General features: G+C 40.9%; 1 protein-coding gene across 2 annotated transcripts in view; it reads right to left on the reverse strand.

The window, feature by feature from the left end:
• Positions 1-6,861: 6,861 nt before the first annotated feature.
• The window catches only part of ALKBH8 (alkB homolog 8, tRNA methyltransferase), an 80,372-nt gene continuing 62,243 nt past the window's right edge, over positions 6,862-24,990 (reverse strand). The window contains exons 11-12 of one of the 2 annotated variants that reach the window (XM_060771008.2): positions 9,276-9,425; positions 6,862-7,437 (exon numbers count right to left, since the gene is read on the reverse strand). In XM_060771008.2, the coding sequence (XP_060626991.2) occupies positions 6,883-7,437; positions 9,276-9,425 (705 nt within the window). In that variant the 3' untranslated portion in view covers positions 6,862-6,882. Of the gene's footprint in view, positions 7,438-9,275; positions 9,426-24,990 lie in introns of those variants that run through there. The other variant, XM_060771009.2, reaches the window with a different exon arrangement.

Genomic DNA, 24,990 nt, shown 5'->3' on the forward strand with positions numbered 1-24,990 from the left:
AAGCAGGCATTTGGCAATCCAATTGACTAAGAGACATTACAGCCAGCTTTGGACCTGCTGTATCTTAAGCCTTTTTCTCCACTCTAGAGCTCCTTCCAAATCCCTGCCTGGAATTAACATGGCCAAATACCTGTCATCCCTCACTAAAGATGTCTCCTGGGCTCAAAAGCCCCTGAATCTTCCACAGTGGATGGCACAAGTTAGCAGAGCTTTGGAAGCAATAATGAGTCATCTTATTACTCCCCATTCTGTCCTCATATAGGATCACTCTGCCCATAAATGTATAAATAGAAAACTACATCAACTCTAGGCAATATATGAAGCTGAAGAGGCTCTGTTTGGGTGCATTGATTTAAACAAACGAAAATATCACAAATGAGGCTTTGCACAACCTGAAAATCCTAATCAGTGTGGTTCATTTTGGCTGCAGAGGCTGGGACAAATGTATGAGCAGGGTTACCTAGGGAGAATAAAAAACGTATTTTCTTCATCAAGCAAAACAGTTCAGAAATCTGTTTCTGATTAGAATTCTTCTAATACTTTTTCACAATGTTCTACTCAGTCCACTTCAATGTGTGGCCTCTCTGGGAAAACAAGAACAAATTAGAACTCCATCACTGGCATTATGTTGCTTGAATTTCAAATATAGACACTAAAAAACCCTACACTGGTGTATTAGTAAGAGAGAACAAAGGAGAATCGTGGAATCAGATAGACAGATTTCAGACAAAGCCATGCACGAAGCAAAGATTCTAAGAGGCACTATGATGAATTTAGATCAGGCATGGGCAAACTTAAGCCCCATGAATATTTTGAACTTCAACTCCCACCATTCCTAACAGCCTACTGGAGTTGGGAGTTGAAGTCCAAAACATCTGGAGGGCCTAAGTTTTCCCATGACAGATTTAGAGCAACTGAGCCCAGTCAGGTCAGATATCCATATAATCCAGAATAAATAATGCCCCTTATGCTGTTGTATGTACTGTTGAGTAGGGATAGATTTATAATGACTTATGTAAAATACAAAAAACTGTGTAAACTTCAGAGTTACAACACTTCCAAGCATATAGCCCAAGCAAAGATTTATAGAGCAATTTTTTTTCCGCCTGAGAAGCGACTTGAGAAACTGCAAGTCACTTCTGGTGTGAGAGAATTGGCCATCTGCAAGGATGTTGCCCAGGGGATGCTGGGATGTTTTGATGTTTTACCATCCTTGTGGGAGGCTTCTCTCATGTTTCTGCATTGGGAGCTAGAGCTGACAGAGGGAGCTCATCCCCACTCTCCCTGAATTCGAACCTCCGACCTGTCAGTCTTCAGTGCTGCCAGCACAAGGGTTTAACCCATTGCGCCACTGGAGCAATGTCCGGTCTTTAAAGGAATAAAGGAATAAAAGAATAATTTCACTAACCATTGGCCTTTTGTGCCAATTGTATTCTTCAGGCTGGGTTAAATTGCAAGTATACACCAAATATCAAACTCTGCCTTTTTAAATTATTTCTTATTCCTTTTTCTTCTTACTTACTTTTCCTTTTTACTTACTTCCTCAGCACTGGGGTAATTCTCACAGCCAATAAAAGTATCTGAATCTGCAGCAACCATGAGATGTAGTGACACGGCAATCCTATATAGCAGCATTTCTCAACCTGAGGGTCGGGACCTCTCTGGGGGTTGTGAGGGGGGTGTCAAAGAGGTCACCAAAGACAATCAGAAAACACAGTATTTTCTGTTGGTCATGGGAGTTATGTATAGGAAGTTTGTCCCAATTCTATCATTGGTGGGGTTCAGAAAGCTCTTTGATTGTAGATGAAATATACATCCTAGCAAATTACAACTCCAAAATGTCAAGGTCTATTTCCCCCAAACACCACCAATGTTCACATTTGAGTATATCAAGTATCCGTGCCAAGTTTGGTCCATCAGATCCATCACTATTTGAGACCACAATGCTCTCCGTATGTAGGTGAAGTACAGCTCCAAAACTCAAGGTCAGTGCCCACCAAATCCTTCCAGTATTTTCTATTGGTCATGGGAGTTCTGTGTGTCAAGTTTGGTTCAGTTCTATCATTGGTGGAGTTCAGAATGCTATTTGATTGTAGGTGAACTATAAATCCTAGCAACTACAACTCCAAAATGACAAATTCATCCCCCCACCCCCCGCACCCTTCCAGTATTAAAATTTGGGTGTATTGGGTATTTGGTCCAGTGAATGAAAATACAATTTGCATATCAGATATTTACATGACGATTCATATAACGAGCAAAATTACAGTTCTGAGGAACTGTATTAAGGGGTCGCGGCATTAGGAAGGTTGAGAACCACTGCTATATAGGATTGGCACAATTTATTAAGATGAGATTTGCCATTGCGTTACTCTTGTGTTGAGAGGGTATGGCTTGTCCAAGGTGGGTCTCCATGGCTGAATGGAAAGTTTTAGTCCAGTACTCAAATCATTACACTGTCCTGGCTCATAAAAGAAATCTACCATTTTATTTATTACAGGGAGGAAAATGGATGATAAACAATAAAAGAATGAGAAAGGTCAAATATACACCTCAATGGTTGTTCTACTGGTTTTCATGCTGCAAGAACACATTGCTGCATCAGTTGTTTCTTGGAGGGAAGCATCACTTTGACTCCCCACGAGAAAACATAACAAGCCAGGCTGTCATGGATTTTGTACGATTTCCTTCCCAAACTCTCAAAATTGTCAAGAATTGCCCAATAGGGAAAACACAGATAAATCCCTTCAGCAGATGCAAGAAGGAGAAGTCCAGGTCTCAGTACAAAATATAAATATCTTTTTCTAGAACGGAGGAAGGGGTGAGAAGTTCACAGCAGCTGATGCTAGCTTGTATTTTGAACCAAGTGGGCCTGATTTTATCTACACCAAATGCAGGAAGGAGATTATTTCATGACTGCAGACAGTCTGTCTAGGATCATGTGAACTGTTTCGTTTAGCTGCTCACCAACCTTTTCTTATTGAACTCCAATATAGAGCAAACCTTTGCTTCACTGTTATCCTGCTCAGGGGCAAATTTTGTCATCTCCCATACATTGTCAAATAGGGATAACAGATTTATCCAGTGACCTTCTCAGCCTTATGAACGTTTCTGTCAGATCTTATCAGCTGCCTAAAATAAAATGTTCAGGAAGGCACAATAATTCCATTACCATATTAGAGAGGAGGGAGAGCAGGCAGTTGGGAACAATTCATTTACCATTTCTCCTTTCTAAAAGCAGTGTCTTTATATTGGTTAAAAAATCTATTACTTGGATGTAACATTGTGCAAAACATGCCTTTCAACATTTCACAGATAAATTCTGCAAAACATGCCTTTCAACTTTTTACAGATAAAAATTAGGACACATGTGGCCTAACAACATTGGAGAGTGACCAAGACTGAGAAAAGTTCTTAATGAAGAAGGACCCACAATTTGGAGAAGCTGCAGCAGTTACTTTTGTTAGGGCATGTAAAAAATCAGTTGGTGAGTGTGTTTTAAACTGAAAATGCAAAGCACAAAGCTGATCGGTTGGGCTACACCCAGGAGACTAGTTGAACCTGGGAGTTTTGACAACAGTTACATTTTTAGGCATTAGTTGTGCAGGAGTTAGCACAGAGAGACAGTTTGCTCCTGTTTCATGAGCTGCTGGAAGAAGAAGATCTTCCAGCAGCTCTTGAATCTCTCAGAGAGGACGTTGGGTGAGCCAATGCAACTGTCCACATGACTGTATATATGTTACTCTGTATTACAAAGAGTAAACTTCTTGTTCTTTTACTGATCATCTGTGTGGCATATTTTCTTCCTCTGGCAAGACAGTGTGTGGACAGGTAACATGTGAACTACACGTGATTTTCATTCCGCCACAACTTTTGCTTGAGCTAACTGAGATTGGCAGGTTTCCTCACTCTGTTTTCCTCTCCCTGCTGCTGAGTTAACTGAGTGCAATTTTTTTTGCCATTTTGAGCTCAGTTTGCACCAAATGAAATAAAATGAGGGCAAGTATGAAAGTAGGAGGAAGATGCTAGGAGATTTTTTAAAACAGGTGAAAGGGTGAGGTTACAGATTTATCAGGATTGTCCCTACAAACTCAAAGATGGTTGGATGGTAAGGAAATAATCTTATATTTGAGTTCCACGAATCTGTAGGGGCTGAAGCCCCACTAAGATAGTAGAACACAAAAATATGCTACCATTATGGCAGACATCAATGGGGTATTAGAAACACGGGGGGTGGGGTGTCTGAAGCAACTTGAGATAATTGCATGTCGCTTCTAGTGTAAGAGAATTGGTCATCTGCAGAGACATTGCTCAGAGGATGCCCAGATGTTTTACCATCCTGTGGGAGGCTTCTCTCATGTCTCCACATGGGAAGCTGGGGCTGACAGATGGTACCTCACCCCGTCTCGCAAATTCAAACCACCAACCGTCAGGTCAACGGTTCAGCCGGCACAAGGGTTTAACCTATTGCACCACCATGGGAAAATGTGTACCAGATCTGGAAAATTTTGCCCAAATGTGTCAACTTAGCATCACTCTAAGGCAGGCATAGGCAAACTTTGGCTCTCCGGGTGTTTTGGACTTCAACTCCCACAATTCCCAACAGCTTTCCGGCTGTTAGGAATCGTGGGAGTTGAGGTCCAAAAGAGCTGGAGGGCCAGAATTTGTCCCTGCCTGCTCTAAGGGTTTGTGAAGTTCTACTCCCAAACATGTGATTGAATTTTCCCCACTCCTGCTGCATCCTGTGCTTTTTCAGAGTATGAATGCAGGGCTACTGACGTCACAATTGTATACCAGTTATAGATTTACATTTCAGAATTTATGTCGCTACTTTTCCTAGGTCAAATGATTATAGGCTGTGATGGTCATTTGGTAAATATATTTTCTCCCTGTCCTCATGCACCAGAATATAGGATCATTCCCCCTCTGTGTTTTATTGTTTTGCCTTTGTTAAGCTCTGTATTATGTCATTCTGACAGTGCAGCCTCAGTATGAATGCATTTGCAATAATGAAAGTGAATGCAAAGAAAAGTAATTGGTTATTGATTTATCCTTAGGACTCAACAGACAAAGCTACAAATATGCAGTCTTAAAAGTTAAAGAATTCACTCCCCTCTGCGTGGAAAAAGAGAAGAGTGTTTCTCTATTTTCTTGACTTTCTAAGACATCTGAAGGGCAAAGAGGGAACATTTGGGAACATTTGGGAACACACAAGGTACTGTCAGACATCACACAGACACAACTCACATTTGCCTAGCATTGAAGCAGTCATGGTTGAGTTATCATGTCTATAAAGTTCCCTACATATGGAGTTGTTCGCTGCCTTCTCCCTTTTGTTTCTTCTCACATGCTCCGTGACCACCTTTCTAGGACATTACTTCAGATCCCATGATGTTATGAAGCGAAACCAACTATTTATTTGGTTTACTTTTACCCCGCGCTTCTCACCCCGAAGGGGACTCAGGGCGGCTTACACATCCAAGGCACAATTCGATGCCCATATCCTAACCAAGATACAGAGCCTTTTTGGTGGTTGAACTAACTTGTGGAACATCCAACTAGTCAAGAGATACAAAGGAGGCTAAGTGCTCCAAAGTCAGCATGATAAAGAATCTGCTCTAGATTTTAGTCCAAATTTAAAGTTTTCTAAGATGTAGAACCAATTTTGGAGATAGGGTTCTGCAATATGGATCGCTCAGACAATTCCATTAGCCTAAAAGGGAAAACCTCTGGGAAGATATGTGATTTGTATTAATCCCAGGTATCTGATCCGTTCAGGGTCCGCAATATCTGATCCAAAGACTGCCAAAATGAGCAGAGACAACAACAGCAATGAACAACAACAACATTTCTTGCCTGCCTCTCCTCAAGGCTCGAGGTGGGTTAGAACATTGCTAAAACACACAGTAAAATGATATTTTATGGAATAAGCACATATGATGTATAGATACAGAGATAAGAAATACTGTTGTTTATTCATTCAGTCATTCCGATTCTTTGTGACCTCATGGACCAGCCCACGCCAGAGCTCCCTGTCAGCCGTGGCCACCCCCAGTTCCTTCAAAGTCATGCCAGTCACTTCAAGGATAAAGTTTCTCAAGTCGCTCCTGACACGACAAAAAAAAATTGCATGTTTTCAAACTGTCAAGTTGATTTGAACTGCCAACCTTTCAGTCTGCAAGTTTAACCTAGGGGTGAGAAAAGCGATATAGAAATACTGTTAAATAAATAATAACCTGTTGTACCACCAGTGGGCCCCTCTACCCTACAATCTAGTTTATCAGGTCTGGCTTTTGACAGCTCTATTTGTAGATGCTGAGAATTGAACCTGGGATTTTCTTCAATGCGAAGCATGTCCTCTGCTATTGAAACACAGCCTTTGCGCCTCTCCCCCTCACACATTAAGCACTGAACACCTCAATTGGGCTTTATTTCCCTTTGATTGAGTTATTATAGTGTGTGATTTTTGGCTAGTCTATTTTGTCATTTTTATAGGTTGTAAAATTGCCATGAGCACTGCAATGTAACAAGGCAGCAGACCAACTAAAATGAAATATAGTACAGTTTCTGTACCACAACAACTAAAGCCTTTTTTGAAAATGTCTTCTTTTTAAAAAAAATGTAGCCAGTTTCCTGGCACCAAGCCTATGAATTATCCAGGATGACAAGACAATGTGGCACTTTTCCATAAGATTCTGTAATTCAAGGAAGGAAATGAGCACCATGTAATCTCAAAACACTGTAAAATAATATTTATTTGATAAATGCAAGGGAAGGAATAAAAGCTTAGTGCCATCAGAATATCTTTTTCAGAAACACCACTGCAAATGAATATGTCTATAAAAAATGTTTCCGGCTTCATTTTCAAGGCAGCTAAAAACTTTATTTCTTTTCAAGAATCACACACCAGTTCCCTTGGTCATAGTAACTTTCTTGCACATTTACACAATTCAGCCTTTTGCAGAGCAGCTCCAGTTCTCCTTCACAGAAGACATGGTAATAGCGGTGGAAAACAAGACTACACTTTTGAGTGTTTTCTGAGCTAGTCATAGGTTGATGGAGCTCGGTGTGCCCCACTTTCTTCTTTGCACCATCCTTCAAATGCCAAGGAACCAACAGATCTTGGGAGTCGAAAGAAGTTCTATTGGTATGAACAGGCAGCCTGGTAGTAACAGCTTCATTTGCACTACAGTATCTATCTTTCGCTGGACTAACACCTCCATCACGCTGTGCAGAATCTTGAGATTTACTGACTCCTGTGTCCTCTGTGGCATCACTTATTGTTTCCTCCATGTTACTATTTCCAGCTCTTTTTCCTTTCAGGTATTTAGACTTCTGTTTATTGTATTCCTGCTCCAGAGCCCAAACGTAAACAAGGGCTCTTCCACCAGGTCTCAGGAGTCGGACTAACTCACTGAGAGTAGCCAGTCTTCTCTCCTAGTTGAGCAGAAAGAAGATCAAATCAGTCTGCAGGTAATTCAATAAGACAACAAATAAAAGCAACACCTTGGTGCAGCAAATTAGAAAAGGAGAAAACCAGATGTGCCTCGGTGATTCATATAAACAGGAGCAGCAGTGTGGCTCTTTTATCTATGCATTCATTGATATATTTTTATTCTGTCTTTTGATTGAACAGTAGAGGCCTCAAGGCATCTAAAAGACTTAATTAAAACAATAAAAACCCCAGTCAGAAAGCAGAGAAATGGAAAGCATTATAAAAAGAAAAGTGGGGGGAGAACCATAAGTATTGACTGACCATAACAATAAACATAAGCATACTATGGAAAGATGTGTTCAAGCGAGGAATATAATTAATTGAGGGAGAGCAAAGAGAACTCTCTGGATTTTCATAATAAGGCAGTGCACAAGGTGCCAGACTTATATTTGATCAGCCCTTCTTCTTTGTGTTTATAAATGTCCAACAACTGATGACAGAAAAGCAACTAGACCTCTTCAAAGAACAGAAGGCTAGGATGTATACAACTTGCTATTTTTTTCTATTCTAAGAGGCTTTTAGGAATCGACTTCAGTGGCCTTTTAATTGTGTGCTGAAATGTTATTTTTTATCTTTCTTTTTTAATTAATGTTTACAGCATCTTAATTCTATAGATGATTTAATTGTATTTTAAAATCACTTTTAATTATTTTGTGGGAATTTATCACCCTAAGGCAAACCTATCACAAGGTTTTGATGGCATGATTTGTTTGGATGATTCGGAATAAATTCGGAATAAATTCGCAAAGATTTGCTTTTTGAAGCTATTTCGAAGTTTTATGGAAGTCCCTTTGCCCTTCCTAAGCTTTTTCTGCCATTTCTGTTATGAAGCAGTAATTGAGTTGGAAAGGATTCAGCTTTTCCCCACTTCTGGTCCCTGGCCTCCAAGCCTGGGAAGTAGTTTTAAACCAGAGTGGATGAATTTCCGAAACAAGTTTTGAACCATTTTTTTATCAAACAAGCCTATTTTCTAAAGCTGTGAAGCTGCGAACATTGCAGATTGTAAAACCAGTTCAAGGCCACCTTCTGCATGTGTGCAGTCCCTACAACCTAATCCACACAGCAAAACCGTATTCTCCATTAATGGTTTCAAACTGATTTAAGAAATCATTGTAGAAGTGCCCCTAGTTGAATACTCAAACTATTACTACTAAGTATATTTTTACTGAAGTTTTTTTCATGTATTTTAGTATATTATGATCTGCATTAAGTCCCAATATAAACTGAGTTATTATAAAAAAAACAAAAACAGATGTGTACAAGTGGGTTTGAAGTGACAGAAGTGACCCTTGCAGTGTGTAACTCCACACCTTTGGCATAGTTGTCTTAGTGAAACTAATGCCTGAGCAGTAAAGCGTGAGAGTTCTGTGTTCTACAACCATCCAGCATAAAAAGCTGAATTCATCTGGAAGTTCTCTGTAAGGGAGGAATCCTGGCAAATAAAAGCCAAGACAGGTCAGTGTAATACAACTTTTAAATGATACCCATTGCACAATAAACCATGTGTCACAATGCTAACTCCTTGATGTACTCTGTTCACAGTGGTTCAGAGATGTGGGGAATGCACACTAGCTCAGATGAAAGCTCAGTAGAAATCATCTGCAGACAAAAGATGAGGGAGCAACTAATGGAGAAGGCTTCTGCTTCAGACAAGTCAGAATAGCCAATAGAGATTGACAAAGAGTCTGGTTTTTTTTTAATTTAAGACTCAGACCCTGGGAAAATATTATTTGGACCACAATTCCCAGAATCCTTCCCTATTTGCAAGAGTTGAACTTACCACTGTTGAAAAATGGTGGATAACTGCAATGGATATACAGGCATCACAAGAGCCACTTCGAATTGGAACAGAGAGTGCATCACACACAAAGGCCTGGAAGCTTTTCTCTCCACAGATGTTCACAAGGGCCTCACTACGGTCACAGCCGAACTGCAAGAGAACATACAGAAAACTATCCATTAAAGGCATGAGTACAACATCCATATGGATTCTGCATGAGCAACTTATGGGCAGAAACTAGGTTGAGTTGCTGTAGATTTTTCGGGCTATATGGCCATGTTCTAGTAGCATTCTCTCCGGATGCTGAGGATCTCTGAGGATGCTTGCCATAGATGCAGGTGAAATGTCAGGAGAAAATGCTTCTAGAACATGGCTATATAGCCCGAAAAACCTACAACAACCCAGTGATTCCAGCCATGAAAACCTTCGACAATACAAGAAACTAGGTTTCTTATAACACTTATTTCATTTATTGAATCCCAGAGTGTGTATATCCTTTGTAGGAGGGGAAATAATTATCCCAACGCAGGTCCTTGAATATGAAATTAATAACTATTTAGAATTTTAGAGAAAGGAATACTACAAGCAGACAGTTGGGATGAGAATGGTGAATGGAATACAAGTGAGAATGATACTACTCAGGCAGTGCCTGTGAGTACCATTACCTTGGGATTTCTCTAATTTGCATGGCAACAATTCAGCCCCTTTAAGACATTCTACTTTGACAGGTGCTTTGTCTTCTAAGCCATAATGACTCAGTACTATGATTCAATATTATGCACATTTTATTGAATATGAACCAAAGCCAAGAATCTATAACTAACGATTCCCTGTTCCACAATTTTTAAAAAAGGCATTGTGTGCCCATCCCTCAGAATGTAAATACTGGTAAGACAATATTAGACCAGTTTGCACATAATGATAAGTCACAATTGATTCAAAGTCTTCCTTATTATTTATCAACAGCATGATGGCAAAAACCCACTCCTAGAGAAGTTCTAGTACAATACAACTCAGGTTGTTTGATGTAGGGAGCCAGCAGCTATATTTTTCCAATATTAAAGACCTGCACTATAGTTGCAACCACTATTTACTTCTTGCTTGGAAACGCATAAAGGCCAGGAGTGAATGGTTCAAGGGCCACCACTGATCCAAGGCCCACCACTTTGAGTGACACTGTTCTATGGCAGACACTTCCCTGCATCCATTTCTAAGCCGAAGAGCCGACATTGTCCATGTGGCCAGCATGACGGCATGGAGTTCTGTTACCTTCCCGCAGAAGTGATACCTATTGATCTACTCACATTTTCATGTTTTCAAACTGCTAGGTTGGCAGAAGGTGGGGCTAACAGCGGGAGCTCACCCCGCTCCCTGGATTCGAACTGCTGACCTTTCAGTCAGCAAGTTCCACAGCTCAGCGGTTTAACCTACTGCACCTCCAGGGGACCACACCAGCCTCATCATCATCATCATCATCATCATCATCATCATCTTTATTTGTATCCCTTCCCATCTCCCTTCTGGGTACTTTGGATGGCTAACAACAAGAATGGCAGCCATTTGATGCCAAGAGTACATAACAAATAAACCAAATAATTAATATAACCCAGATAAACAAGGTAAAAAATAACAAATCAGTAAAACACAATCAAGTAAACATTTTGTACAAATATTAAAAGCCGAGTCAATAAATTAAAACATGTCTAGGTCCCCCCAGCTTCCAATGAAAATCAACTATACAGTCATGCAAGAGACCTAGGAATCCTGAGTGAGATGTATTCTCAAGTAAGAAATAACATTTTATTCATGGGGGTTTTTTTTCACTTTCACGGGGGTGCCATGCCTCTAAATCCAAGAAATGTGGAAGGCTCACTGTATGTGCACCCTCATTACATGCCAAACATCTGCAAGTGCAATAGCACCACAAATACTCTCTGCTTCTGCAAATATTCTGAATGGCACAGAAATATCCTACTACTTCCATAGAACATCTGCATGCATAAGACCCAAGAGGACTTCAACCATCAACTTAAATCTGAAGTAGTTTGTTTTTTTTCAAATAGTCTCAGGTGGAGGCTATTTTCACTAACTGCTTCCTTTATTTGCAGCACAACATAGCATATCCTATAACCTTACTAAACATACTCACAATGCTGAGAAAAGGATATGGAGTGCCAAGCAAGGATGATTAGGGAGTTGGAGTTGGAAGGAAAAAGTAAAGTCCAATGCCATGAACAAAACCGAATTTAGGATCCAAGTTACACAGAATAAACAAAGCCATTTTTATTCATAACCATCACAGATTCCAGGAACCTATCCAGCATCCTTACATCCAAACTGTTTTATAAACGATGAGAAAATAGTGGGTTTCTGTAAGTTTTTCGAACTGTATGGCCATGTTCCAGAAGCTTCCTCTCCTGACGTTATTTTCCTAAGAAAATAAACTTTCAATAAATAATTTATTTGTCTGTTTTAAAGTCCTGAAAGCCATGCAAACATCTAGCAGTGACTACTGGCAATGAATACAATATTGACAAAAGGAACAAATTAGTCCATGGATTAGTTGTGAAACAACAACAAAAAAAACATGATGCATAACTCTAAATAGAGATTGCTTAATGCAGTCATGTACAGCAAAGAGAAAGGATGGAAAGCTGAGTCTAGAGACATCAGGATGCAAGGAAGCCAATAAATAGCTTCCTTCAAGGCCAAAACATTTTGTTGCCTGAAGCAGACTAAATCCCCCCACTGTTATTCAGATTCCATGTACAGAATGTATTAAACTGGCAATCTCTTCCTTCTTCAGCAGAGGAAGTGGAAGTTTTCCACCACACCTGAGGACAGAAGGATAGCTTAAGGGCCACATGGCAGATTCAGTGGCATACACTTCTTACCTAATAAGAAGAAAGGAAAACTTAGAGAAGACAATGATCCTGGGGAAAATGGAAGGAAAAAGAAGAGGGGCTGACCAAGGGCAAGATGGATGACTAAACGGAATGGAATTATGGAACTCTGAACGCTGAACATGAAATTAGTTTTATTGATTGTGTTATGTACTGATTGTTTTAACTTGCTAATTGTTTTAACTGCTGTTTTGTATGTATGTATATCTTGTATAGGCATCGAATCGTGCCTTTTTGTAAGCCGCCCTGAGGGCCCCCCCCCCCCCCCGGGGTAGAAGTACCAGAAATAAATAAATAAATAAATAAATAAATGATATCCTTGAAGTGACTGACTTGACTCTGAAGGAACGGAGGGTGGTGATGGCTGACAGGGAGCTCTGGCGTGGGCTGGTTCATGAGGTCACAAAGAGTCGGAAACAACTGAACGAATAAACAACAAAAACCTCTTACCTCCCACACTGCAGCATGATTCCTGAGATTTTACAAGCATGACATGATGTAAGAAGCCTGTTCTTAATTGATATTTAAGTTGATCTGAAATTATTTTCAATGTATACATCAAGGGTGGTCATAGCATGGCCTGTAGACTGCATGCTTGACCCCATTCTTATGATCCCCAAAGCCCAAAAACCAAAATAAAAAAGTTGAAAAACTGAGATGTATTGTAGGGCAATACATGCCCCCAAACCCCTCAGAAAGCATCTCCAAATGTATGTTGTTGTTTATTTGTTCAGTTGCTTCCGACTCTAGGTGACCTCATGGACCAGCCCACGCCAGAGCTTCCTGTCGGCCATCACCACCCCCAGCTCCTTCAGAGTCAAGCCAGTCACTTCAAGGATAAAGTCCATCCATCTTGCCTTTGGTCGGTTCCTCTTCTTTTTTTCTTCCATTTTCCCCTGCATCATTATCTTCTCCAAGCTTTCCTGTCTTCTCATGATGTGGCCAAAGTACTTAATCTTTGCCTCTAATATCCTCCACTCCAGTGAGTATTCGGGCATTCCCGGAGTATGGATGGTTGGATTTTCTTGTGGTCCAAAGCACTCTCAGAATTTTCCTCCAACAACACAGTTCAAAAGCACCTATCTTCCTTTGCTCAGCCTTCCTTATGGTCCAGCTCTCACATCCATAGGTTACTACGGGGAATACCATTGCTTTAACTATGCGGCTCTTCTCTAAATGTATGGATACGTGAAAATACTCCCATCCCATGTCAAGAAGCCTCAGAACCTTGTATTACCCACAAAAACTTCCATTTTCCTCTTCAGTCTCTCTCAAAAATGCAAAATCACTTCCAGTTACTGTTTTGGAAGAGGTGGAAAAAAGAAAATTGGGGTATCTGGGCTTACTATGGGGAGGTGTGGTCCCCAGAGAAAAAATGATCCCCTGTACTCTACAGTTGTCCATCCCTGGCACACATAACATGTTGGTAAGTACATATAAACAAACTAAATAATTAGCCCAAGGTTAATTTTCTATGGACTAGCAAAGCTCTGCCCATGGCTGACCCCGTTCCCTCCAGTTCCAAGTATATTTGGAAGACTTTGTAGCATCCAGAGGGCAGAAAACCAACCTGCAGGGCCTGCAAAATTGCCCATCCCTCCTGTAAACAAACTCCCACCAACAAGAGTGACACTCTGCCTTGAGTATGTACAGTATAAATTGACTAGGAAGCAGCAATTGAATAAAAAACCACTACCGAAATGACCTTGAAACGGACAAGACTTTTGACTGTAGCAATGAAATGAGCTGCAGCTAAGCTCACCAAGAGGAATAACGCAGATGATAGTCAGAATATGGAGGCCTAATTTGCATCTAAATTATATCAAATAATTGTGAAGTCAGGCTTACTCATAACGTCCAAATGATTAAAGTTAATCCGCTGTCCAAAACCAAAAGATTAGATCTTACAAAAATAATAGTAATAGAAGGAGACTTTTGGAGCGCCAGTTACCTCAACAGAGACACAGAGAAGAAATTGCAAAGGCCACACTGGCTTCAGGTTAAATTAGACTTCAAAGTAAATATAAAGATGGGCATTGCATACATGGGCATAAATACAAGACAGAGATAATTACCCAAGCTAAATTTTAATAGGTGTTAAACAGTATAGTGATCTTACTATGATTCTCAGAGGGTATTCTAAAATTGTTTCAATTTTTTCTCCTCTATTTCTCTGTTTTATATACTTCTGCGGGATATATGTTTAATTTGAGGCACTTTATACTCCACCATGTAATGGAACACCAGCTCTGGAGCGTTAAAAAAAGTATACCATGCTGCTCATAGAATTTTCTGTGCTACTAAATACACTGCAATTTTCCTTTTGCATGATCTCCCCTCCTGACTGTAGTTTTTTTCAGATCCATTAATATGGCAAACTACAGTCAGGAGGGGAGGCCATGCAAAAGGAAACTTGACATATAAGAAAGAATGTGAAATTTGTGTGACCTTTGCCGTTGTTGGGGATTTAATTGTGTAACCTTTTGTGCTGCAGGGGGAAAGGGCTATAAATCATTAACTTTTAAAATCCCAAATAGTTTGGGGCCAAAAATCGCCTCCACTGAAACTCATGGTCTTTCTGGTTAGGAGGTGTTAGAAGCTATAGTCCAAAGTGCTGCTAGGAGAATTCTAAGAATTGAAGTCCAAAAAAATAACTTTTCAAGATCTGGTACTTTCAAATATTTTAACTGATTATATTTCTGACATGTTGGGCTGAACATTGCTCCTGTTGGTGGCATTGCTGCTTTGTTGTTAATTGTACAGAATGGCCCCATTATGCAAGGATTTGATACTGACAATTTCATTTGCCTATGCTCTGAAACATATTTCCCTCAGTAAGTGTTTGTGAGCATTTCTAGCTCCTCCAGTGTGATGCTATGATATGCTCCCAGCCCAAATGTAGTCAAAATACAGGGTTCACTACTGATTATCTATGGTTTCAGGTATCCACAGGGGTTTTTTGAAATGTATTGCCCACAGATATGTTGGCCATATTGTATTCTTATTTCAAGGGTACACAAGAAACACCAATTACATACAGGCAGATCTCAGTTCACAATATATCTGACCAGGCATGTAGCGGGGGGGGGGGGGGCGGCGCTTGGGGGGCTTCAGCCCCCCCCCGAAATACTCATGGTGGTCTGCGAAAAGGCCTTACTGGTACATTATTTAAACTGTTATGTTTATTTATATCATGATCTGATCACCATGCTCAATATATCCCATATGCATGGGGGTATTGGGGTAACGATACAAAAGGTTTGCTAGGGTAGACCCTCTTTCACTCAGACTCAGCCCCCACCGAAACAAACTCAGCCCCCTCCCCCGAATCAAAATCCTGGCTACGGGCCTGCATCTGACAAAGAAGACTTTCAACGAAGTATTTTTAAGCATGTCAAACACTCCTTGTCTCTATCTAGGTAGATTATTCTAGCATAGTAGTTCCTACCCTTTTTTTGACCAGGGACCACTTTGACCAGGGACCACTCTCCAACATTAGTACCAAAAGGGTTCTGAATCAGTTTTTGGTCAACTTTAGATTTGGTTTAGGGTGCTGATTCAGAAAATTGCATTGGATAGACCACTTCAGCTCTAGTTTCTGATACAGAATATATGTCATGGTCAGCAACAGGGAAGCAGTGGCAGATGGAGCGAAAGGAGCCGAAATAAAATAAATAAAGAGGAGGGAGGCTCACGGACCACATTTTTATCGTCACGGCCCGCTGGGGGTCTGCAGCCCACAGGTTAAGAACCACTGTTTTAGCAGTAGCATTTAGCAGGAAGACAATGAAGGAAGACTGGAGAAACAGATTTTGGTACCCGGTCCTAGCAGCATGTCTCAACTAAACAAGGAAGAAAAGATTGAGCTGGGAAAGAATGGAATTCAGCTGTAGTCGATCCTATGGTTGCTAAGGGTGCCTACAAAAACAAACAAGGTAGGCAGAAACTTCTTCCAGAACCCCCTACAGAGCATGAATGAGCTGCAAAATACAGAGAACAGCACAAGCAAATAAGCTTGCCTCACCAGCTACTGCCCAGCACATAAAGAAAATATAGCCATAAGTTTAGCAATTTAAATGGAAATTAGAAAAAATGGAAGCTGGTGAAAAAAATTCCTGAGTGTATTCTGGAAAGACCTTTGGGCCTGGAGATGATACAAAAACACTTTAAATAAATGCTTTACAATAAGGTTAAAAATATTTTGTTCATATATTCAAGACTTATTTTAATTAATTGTTTCATTTCACTCTTGGATATTGCTAGTTGTGGATAAAGGGTTTGTTGAAAAATGTTGAATGCTCTCTTGTTTTGTCATATAGGAATCTCTTCCTATTCTTTCCATGTTAATTTAGCAGCAGCGCCGGGAAAATGATGAAGATAGATTAGGGAAACACAGTCGCCCTCCAAGTCCAGGCAGTCTTGAATGACACACACTTCCTTGACCCATTTCAAACTGGCTTCAGAGAGGATACGGAGTTGAGATTGCAATGGTCGCCTTAGTGTTGATGTTAAACCTATTTCTTCAGATGCAGTACTGACTGGTTTTAAGGCCTTAGTCTAAATCATAGAATCATAGAATGCTTCAAATTGGCCTCTTGGCCTTCTTTTTTTCCAAGCCAAAGACCCCCATCTTGGGCCATTGGATTTTCCCATCTCTGGAGCCCTTCCAGGTGGTCAAGGTTGCCCTCGTTGTGGCCCTTCGAGGTCACAATGGGACCTTGGTTGCGAGTTCGTGCGGTTTGGCATCCCTTGGCTGGGCGCTCTGGGAGTTGCAGTTCACTGTTGCATAGAAGAGTTGGAAGAGACCTCATGGGCCATCCAGTCCAACCCCCTGCCAAGAAGCAGGAATATTGCATTCAAATCACCCCCGACAGATCGCCATCCAGCCTCTGTTTCAAAGCTTCCAAAGAAGGAGCCTCCACCACACTCCGGGGCAGAGAGTTCCACTGCTGAACAGCTCTCACAGTTAGGAAGTTCATGTTCAGATGGAATCTCCTTTCTTGTAGTTTGAAGCCATAGTTTCGCATCCTAGTCTCCAGGGAAGCAGAAAACAAGCTTGCTCCCTCCTCCCTGTGGCTTCCTCTCACATATTTATACATGGCTATCATATCTCCTCTCAGCCTTCTCTTCTTCAGGCTAAACATGCCTAGCTCCTTAAGCCACCCCTCATAGGGCTTGTTCTCCAGACCCTTGATCATTTTAGTTGCCCTCCTCTGGACACATTCCAGCTTCTCAATATCTCTCTTGAATTGTGGTGCCCAGAACTGGACACAATATTCCAGGTGTGACCTAACCAAAGCAGAATAGAGGGGTAGCATTACTTCCCTAGATCTAGACACTATGCTCCTATTGATATGATCATATCTATATAGTTGCAGAAGTACAAAAGAATACAGTAGAATCCACACCTGTATAAACATGCACCAACTCACACAACCATACAAAAATACTTTATATCCGAGGCTTTAATACTACTCATTATTGGATTTAAAAAAGTGGGTTTATATCCACAAAAACCCATGCGAAAATAAAAACCAATCAGTTTTAAAGATGCTGCCACATTTCGTTTTTCCTCCCCTTCCTTTCTTACTTTTTATTCTGAATACAGCTTCACTACATGAAAGTCATTCTGCGGTAACTTTCCCTTGGCAAGCATTATCATCCAGATGGGAATTTGGAATGATTCTGGTGTAATTCCACATAAGACAACAGGGATGGAAAAAGAAGGGGAAGAGAGAGCCAACTTCTGTTCCTTTTTTGCATATATACCAAACAATCTGCTATTTTTTTTTCACATTATGGAGGATCGTTGTATTTCAGCAGCAACCCCATTACATTTATATTACCAAGTTAGCAATGGAGACAGAAAGATGGAAGAGATAATAATAATTAGGGAATCGGCAATCCATGCGAGAGACCAGTGATTTAAGGAAACCTGCAGACCAGGAAGGATCAAAAGATACCTGTGGCCATTTAAGCTTTGCCTCCCAATAACTAACTCCACCTGAGGGGAATTAGATCACTGAAATCTGATTGATGCAACTGCTCAGAAAACTGATGGAGAGAGTAATTCTGAAGCCCAGCCACCAAATGAAATTATGTGGCTCCCCAGAGAAACATCTCAGCTATAACTAATAGCATGAGAGTCTTGAAGAAGCAAATTAAATTCTGGCAGACGCATACAAACACAGCAAGGAGGATGACAGCATGCAGCCAGAGAGAGAGAGAGAGAGAGAGAGAGAGATTCTTTTGCTTCACTTGTTCTGAGTCAGAACTTTTAGCATTTCTTTCACGTAGTGCTTTGTTTTCCTTCACAGAGAGTTATACCACCTTGAGGAGACGCAGGGTACAAAATGAGAAGTCCATCTTTCATTGGCAAAAAAGGAGAATACCCAGCAGGCTCTATATCATTCTATCTTTTGTTGTTTGCTGTTTTCAGCCCTTTGCCACCTTTTCAGCTGCTAATAAAACAACACTTTGATTGAAAGAGTATCTGAGCAAGTCTTGTTTCTGCTATGGCCAGCCCAGGAACATCCGTCACTACCTTCCATTACAAGGAGCTGTCTCAATGCATCCCTTTAAGGATTATTCAACAATACTTTGGTTCATTTCCCATGATCTGCTTTTTAAAAGATGTGGGACTAGACTGAAGTTACTCACAAACTGTGAAATGAGATCTAAAATGCTTCCCCAAAGCTAGTGTCAAGGCTGGGATTATTGGGTACCTACCAAGAAAACACAAGAGTGGCCATCCGATTGGAAAAAATCAACTTATATATCCCATACCAAAAAAGGGAAATGAAAAAGAATGCTCAAACTTTTGTACAGTGGGACTTATTACACATGCCAGTAAGGTAATGCTCAAGATCCTGCAAAGTAGACTCCAGCAATACATGAAGCGAGAGTTTCGAAATATACAAGCTGGGTTTAGAAAAGGTAGAGGAACAAGAGACCAAATTGCCTATATCTGCTAGATAATGGAGGAAGGTAGAGAGTTTCAGAAAAAACATCTACCGTATTTCTGATTTATTGGCTGTTCTAAAGCCTTTGACTGTGTGAATCATGATAAATTGTGGCATGTTCTTGGTGGTATGGACATACCAAATCACCTTGTCTGTCTCTTGAGGAATCTGTACAAGGACCAAGTAGCAACAGAAAGAACAGACCATGGAACAACAGACTGGTTCAAGATTGGGAAAGGAGTACGGCAGGGCTGTATACTCTCACCCAACCTATTCAACTTGCATGCAGAACACATCATGTGACTGATCTCGACAAAATAGTTAAGAGTAGAGACATCACACTGTATAGTTAAAGCAACGGTATTCCCCATGGATAAGAGAGCTGGACCATAAGGAAGGTTGAGAAAAGGAAGGAAAATGCTTTTGAACTGTGGTGCTGGAGGAAAATTCTGAGAGTGCCTTGGACCACAAGATCAAACCAGTCCATACTCCAGGAAATAATGTCTGGCTGCTCACTGAAGGGAAGAATATTAGAGGCAAAGATGAAGTCCTTTGGCCACTTAATGAGAAGACAGAAAAGCTTGGAGAAGATAATGATGCTAGCGAAAATGGAAGGAAAAAGGAAGAGGAATCAACCAAGGGCAAGATGGATGGATGGTATCCTTGAAGTGACTAGTTTGACCTTGAAGGAGCTGGGGGTGACCACAACTGACAGGGAGCTTTGGCGTAGGCTGGTCCATGAGGTCTCAAAGAGTCGGAAGCAACTGAACAAATAAACAACAACAACCAAGATCCACAAGCTGGAAAGACTTCTGCTCCTACTGATTCTTTTCCTCTTCAGTATCGGGCCCCAGGCCTCTGAATGTACTTCAAAGGAATAAGAAAGGAGCGATAATGTATAGAACTTGTAGGATTGGATAGTTGTGCATGGAGCAGGATTCCCTTTTTTGTGTTGTCAAAGGCTTTCATGGGTTGCTGTGAGTTTTCCAGGCTGTATGGCCATTTTTTATTTATTTTTTGTCGTGTCAGGAGCAACAAGTCGCTTGTGGAATGAGAGAATTAGCCGTCCGCAAGGAGATTGCCCAGGGGATGCCCAGATGTTTTGATGTTTTACTATCCTTGTGGGAGGCTTCTCTCATGTCCCCGCATGAGGAGCTGGAGCTGATAGAGAGAGCTCATCCATGCTCTACCCGGATTCGAACCTGCAACCTGTTGGTCTTCAGTCCTGCCAGCACAAGGGTTTAACTTATTGCGCCACCGGGGGCTTATGGCCATGTTCCAGAAGCATTCCCTCCTGACATTTCACCCACATCTATAGCAGGGAGGATTATATATGTCCAGGGTGGGAGAAAGAACTCTTGTCTGTTGGAGACAAGAATATTGAATATTGCAATTAATCACCTTGATTAGCATTGCAAAGCCTTGCAGCTTCAAGGCCTGGCTGATTCCTGCCCAGGGGGATCCTTTCTTGGGAGGCGTTCACTGGCCTTAATTGTTTCATGCCTGGAATTCCCCTGTTTTCAGTGTGTTGTTCTTTATTTATTGTCCTAATTTTAGAGTTTTTAAAATACTGTTTGCCAGATTTTGTTCATTTTCACAGTTTCCTCCTTTCTGATGAAATTTTCCACATACTTGTGGATTTCAATGTCTTTCAATGTAGTCTAACATGGTGGTTGTTAGAGCGGGCAAGCATTTCTGTGTTCCCAAATAAAATGCTGTGTCCAGTGCTCTGCTACGGCTGACTTCTCTGGTTGAATTAGTTTGCAGTGACTTTTTTTTTCTTCCCTGTGCCCAACTGGGAAATAACACCAAGATATCTTGGAACACTCAGAGTTGTGCAATGTCACTTCAACTTGCAATTTTGACAATTTGGAGATTTATTTGCTTTTTGTGTGTGTTTTTGGGAGGCTTGGTGGGCTTTGGAGTGTTAAAGAACACAAAACAATGCTAGATGGTTTTGGCTGGTTTGGGGGCAAGAACTTGCCCCTGAACATCAGTTAGCTCTATTTTTTTAATGGGGGGGGGGGGGGCTTTGAGAGGCATAAGCTTTCTTAATGCTAAATGATGGAAAATATGTAACAGAGGGGACATATCAAGGAAGCATCCAGTCCTATCAGTTATGGGATCCAACCTCCCTTCAAAGCAAAAATAGAATTTGTGGCATAATGTAAAATACACCATGTGTAGTTCACGTTTGATCAACCCACACACTGCCTTGCCAGAGAAAGAAAATATGACATGCAGGTAAACCGTAAAGAACAAGTAGTTTACTCTTCTTAATTCAGAACAACTTATGTATAATATGATCAGTTGCATCAACTCACTAAATGCCCTTTTATGGAAGGTTTAAAATTGTCTTTCTTTGTCGATGTGAATAAACTCCTTCAGCAGCTCATGAAGCAAGGGTACACTCCAAAATCTGTCTCTCTCTCTCTCTCTTTCTTTCTTTCTTTCTTCTTCTCTCAGCACCTGCATACCTCAAGCCTGAACAAAAATATAACAGTATCCAAAAGTCCCAGGCTCAGCCATCTCCTGGGCATTACCCAACCAATCAGCTTCCTACATTTTATTTTACAGTTGACACACACACATTAGCTGATTTCTTGCATGCTCCAACATAATTGAACCCCAAAATTAATTCTGTCCAGACTATTTCCTGCTGACTTTCATGCTGTCTGTATGCAATAATATGGTTGGGTGCACCTGTTTTCCAGGCCAAAGGCAATGGAAGATGAATTCCCAAAAGCTATACAATATAGTGCAGAAGCAAACTAAGAAAATCAATATCTAAAAGCATGATCCATTTCCTTTCCTCCACTCCATAAGCTATGAAACTGTACCAGCAAGTTAGCAACAAAGGAAAATTCATTCTCCCAATCCATTCACAGCCTAAATATCTTTTCTCAGCCCCAAAACCGATACTAAAAATATCAAACGAAATCACAAATAAAAAATTACTCTTTCTCTACTCTGGAAGGATGTTAACATTTGGCACAATGAGACCAAGAACTCCAAACCCTAAAGGTCCAAATCACTACATTGGACAGGAGCCCCCAGTGGCGCAATGGTTTAAACCCTTGTGCTGGAAGGACTGAAGACCAACAGGTCAAAGGTTCGAATCCGGGGAGACCTGAATGAGCTCCCTCTGTCAGCTCTACCTCCCCATGCAGGGACATGAGAGAAGCCTCCCACATGGATGGTAAAACATCCGGACGTCCCCTGGGCAACCTCACTGCAGATGACCAATTCTCTAACACTAGAAGTGACTTGCAGTTTCTGAAGTCACTCCTGACACACACACACACAAAACTACAATGGGCTACTTCAATTTTGCTTGCAATTAAAAAGCATGGCAGCATCCATAGTTCAGATAGTTTATCCCCAGTTTGTTGTGTTCACCTTCAAGTTGTTTCCAACTTAGGTTTGTAACTTGTCCAGTCACCCAGTGGGTTTATATCAGTGGTTACCAACCTTTGGGCCTCCAGATGTTTTGGACTTCAACTCCCAGAAATCCCAGCCAGCTTACCAGCTGTTAGGAACTGTGGGAGCTGAGGTCCAAAACACCTGGAGGCCAAAGGTTGGGGACCACTGGTTTTTATGGACAAGCAGGAATTTGAATCCTGGTCTCCAGAGACATAGTCCAATATTCAAACCACTCTGCCACACTCTCTATTGCCTCTTTCCAGTAGTTTACTTGATCTATTGCCTCTTTCCAGTAGTGTATTATCTTTCAAATCACTGCAAGAAGAATTGTGAGTTATAGTAGAGAGAAACTGTTGCTAAATTATCTTCAGTAGTTAGCAATGGTTTCTCTCTACTATCTAATTGCTATTCTGTAGCAATTTGAAAGGTGAAACACGTAAATGGTAAACACTCTCTAATGTTGGGTTGCTGTAAGCTTTTCAGGCTGTGTGGTCATGTTCCAGAAGCATTGTCTCCTGACATTTCACTGACATCCATGCAGCAGGCATCTTCAAAGGTTTTCCACAAACAAGGAAGCTGTCTCGGACATTAGTACCCATATTACTCAGATAATAGCTGTGTGGCACAGTGCCCATTTAAACCATGGGTTTAATCGCGGTTTTCGTGTTAGCAATGATGCTGTTTTAATAAAAATAACACCCATTATGGATCCAAAGATCTGAGACAAAATGTGCAGTTACTATTTGTCCAATGATGTCAGAGAACTGAGACTGCCACGGATTAGCCACCTATTGACACGCTAGTAGTAACAATGGACCTATAATGTTTTCCCCTGATCCCTCATTTTCCTGCCTACTCCTTAGCTAAGATGTTCTTTTAGTAAAGTGGGAAGAGCGTGTGCTGTGTAGGAGACGACAGTATTACTTCAGGCAAAGTCATTCTGAGCAATGGTTGAAGAGACCTTTGCTGAACTTGCCATCAGAGATGTATTGCCTGGTACTCCAGCCCAGACTTTAATAAGCAAACTTCCTAGTATGTAAGTGGCCAACCACACATTAAATCTGAAGTTATGTGCAACTCTTTTCCTCTTTTTTTTTTTTTTTTTTTTAGCAAACCAGCTTCCAAGGGGGCAAGTGTCAATTTGCAAACAGAAAGAACGAAGCTGCACTATCCTTTCATTTCTTGTCATTTCCCTCTCAAAAGTTCCTTTTTACCTGAGAAGGACGATTAACTGGCAGTACTATAATAAACACAGCCTTCCACATTTGCCTGGGTTAGAAGTACAGGTCCCCCATGAAAGAAAAAAAAAGTTAATTTAAAATTTACTATTTTTCTACCTGAGAAAACATTTCTCTAGGAATATCTAGATTCTCCATCATGACTGTATGGCCAACTTCCACCAATGAGATGTTCTCTCTCAAGATCTCTAGGTACTTCGAGTATATGACTCTATGCTCAGCTTCTGGCACTGGAGAGGTTTCGATCAAATCCGTGAATAATTAAATCTGCAAGAGTAGAGGGCTGACTGCATAATGGGAAAAAAGCCACTGCTAATAAAGATAATCAATATCCCATTCAAAAATACAGAAAATTTCAAAACAGAGATAGAAATAATATTTTTAAAAAGGAGCTTTCCCCAAGACCTCCAGTCCTCTAGTAAGTGCTGGAAACTGCTTTTAGTTGTTAATATAAGACACAAAAATATAGTAAAAAGAGTATCTAACATGAGCCCTATAAAATTGTGGTTACAGGGCAAAAACATTGGTCCAATGAATGAAATAATGGCAAGTGATTTTTTGGTGTTTTGCTGAGTGGCTGAACTTGCAGACCAAAAGGTTGGTGATCCAAATCTGGAAAGAAGGATGAGCTCCCAATGTTAACCCCAGCTTCTGCTAACCTAACCGTTCAAAAACATGCAAACGTGAGTAGATCGATAGGTACCGCTCAGGTGGGAAGGTAACGGCACTCCATGCAGTTATGCCAACCACATGACCTTGGAGGCATCTATGGACAATGCCAGCTCTTTGGCTTAGAAATGGAGATGAGCGCCAGCCCCTAGGGTTGGACACGACTAGACTTAATGTTGAGGGGAAACCTATACCTTTACTACACTGTTGTCAGGTAGCCCTCTTACCATAGTTTCCATTGCAATCTGAAATGGCACAGTTGTGATTCCCATCACTTCCTCTTGCATAACTTCCACAACAGCTCCACTTAAAGACATCTAGCAAGGAAAGATAATTTGCCCAAAAGTCCAGGCTGCCACATGCACAATGGAGGACCTTCTTGTATCAACACCAGAGGTACTCCAAGTGTCCAGCTACTGATCAGAGGACATTTAATATAATGCCAAGTTTCTAAACTTTGTGTTTTTTAGAAGATACATTACAACTGTATCCTTGGCTCACTCCTGATACAATAAATAAA

This window comes from Anolis sagrei, chromosome 3 (assembly GCF_037176765.1).
Source record: "Anolis sagrei isolate rAnoSag1 chromosome 3, rAnoSag1.mat, whole genome shotgun sequence".
Lineage (NCBI taxonomy): Eukaryota > Metazoa > Chordata > Lepidosauria > Squamata > Dactyloidae > Anolis > Anolis sagrei.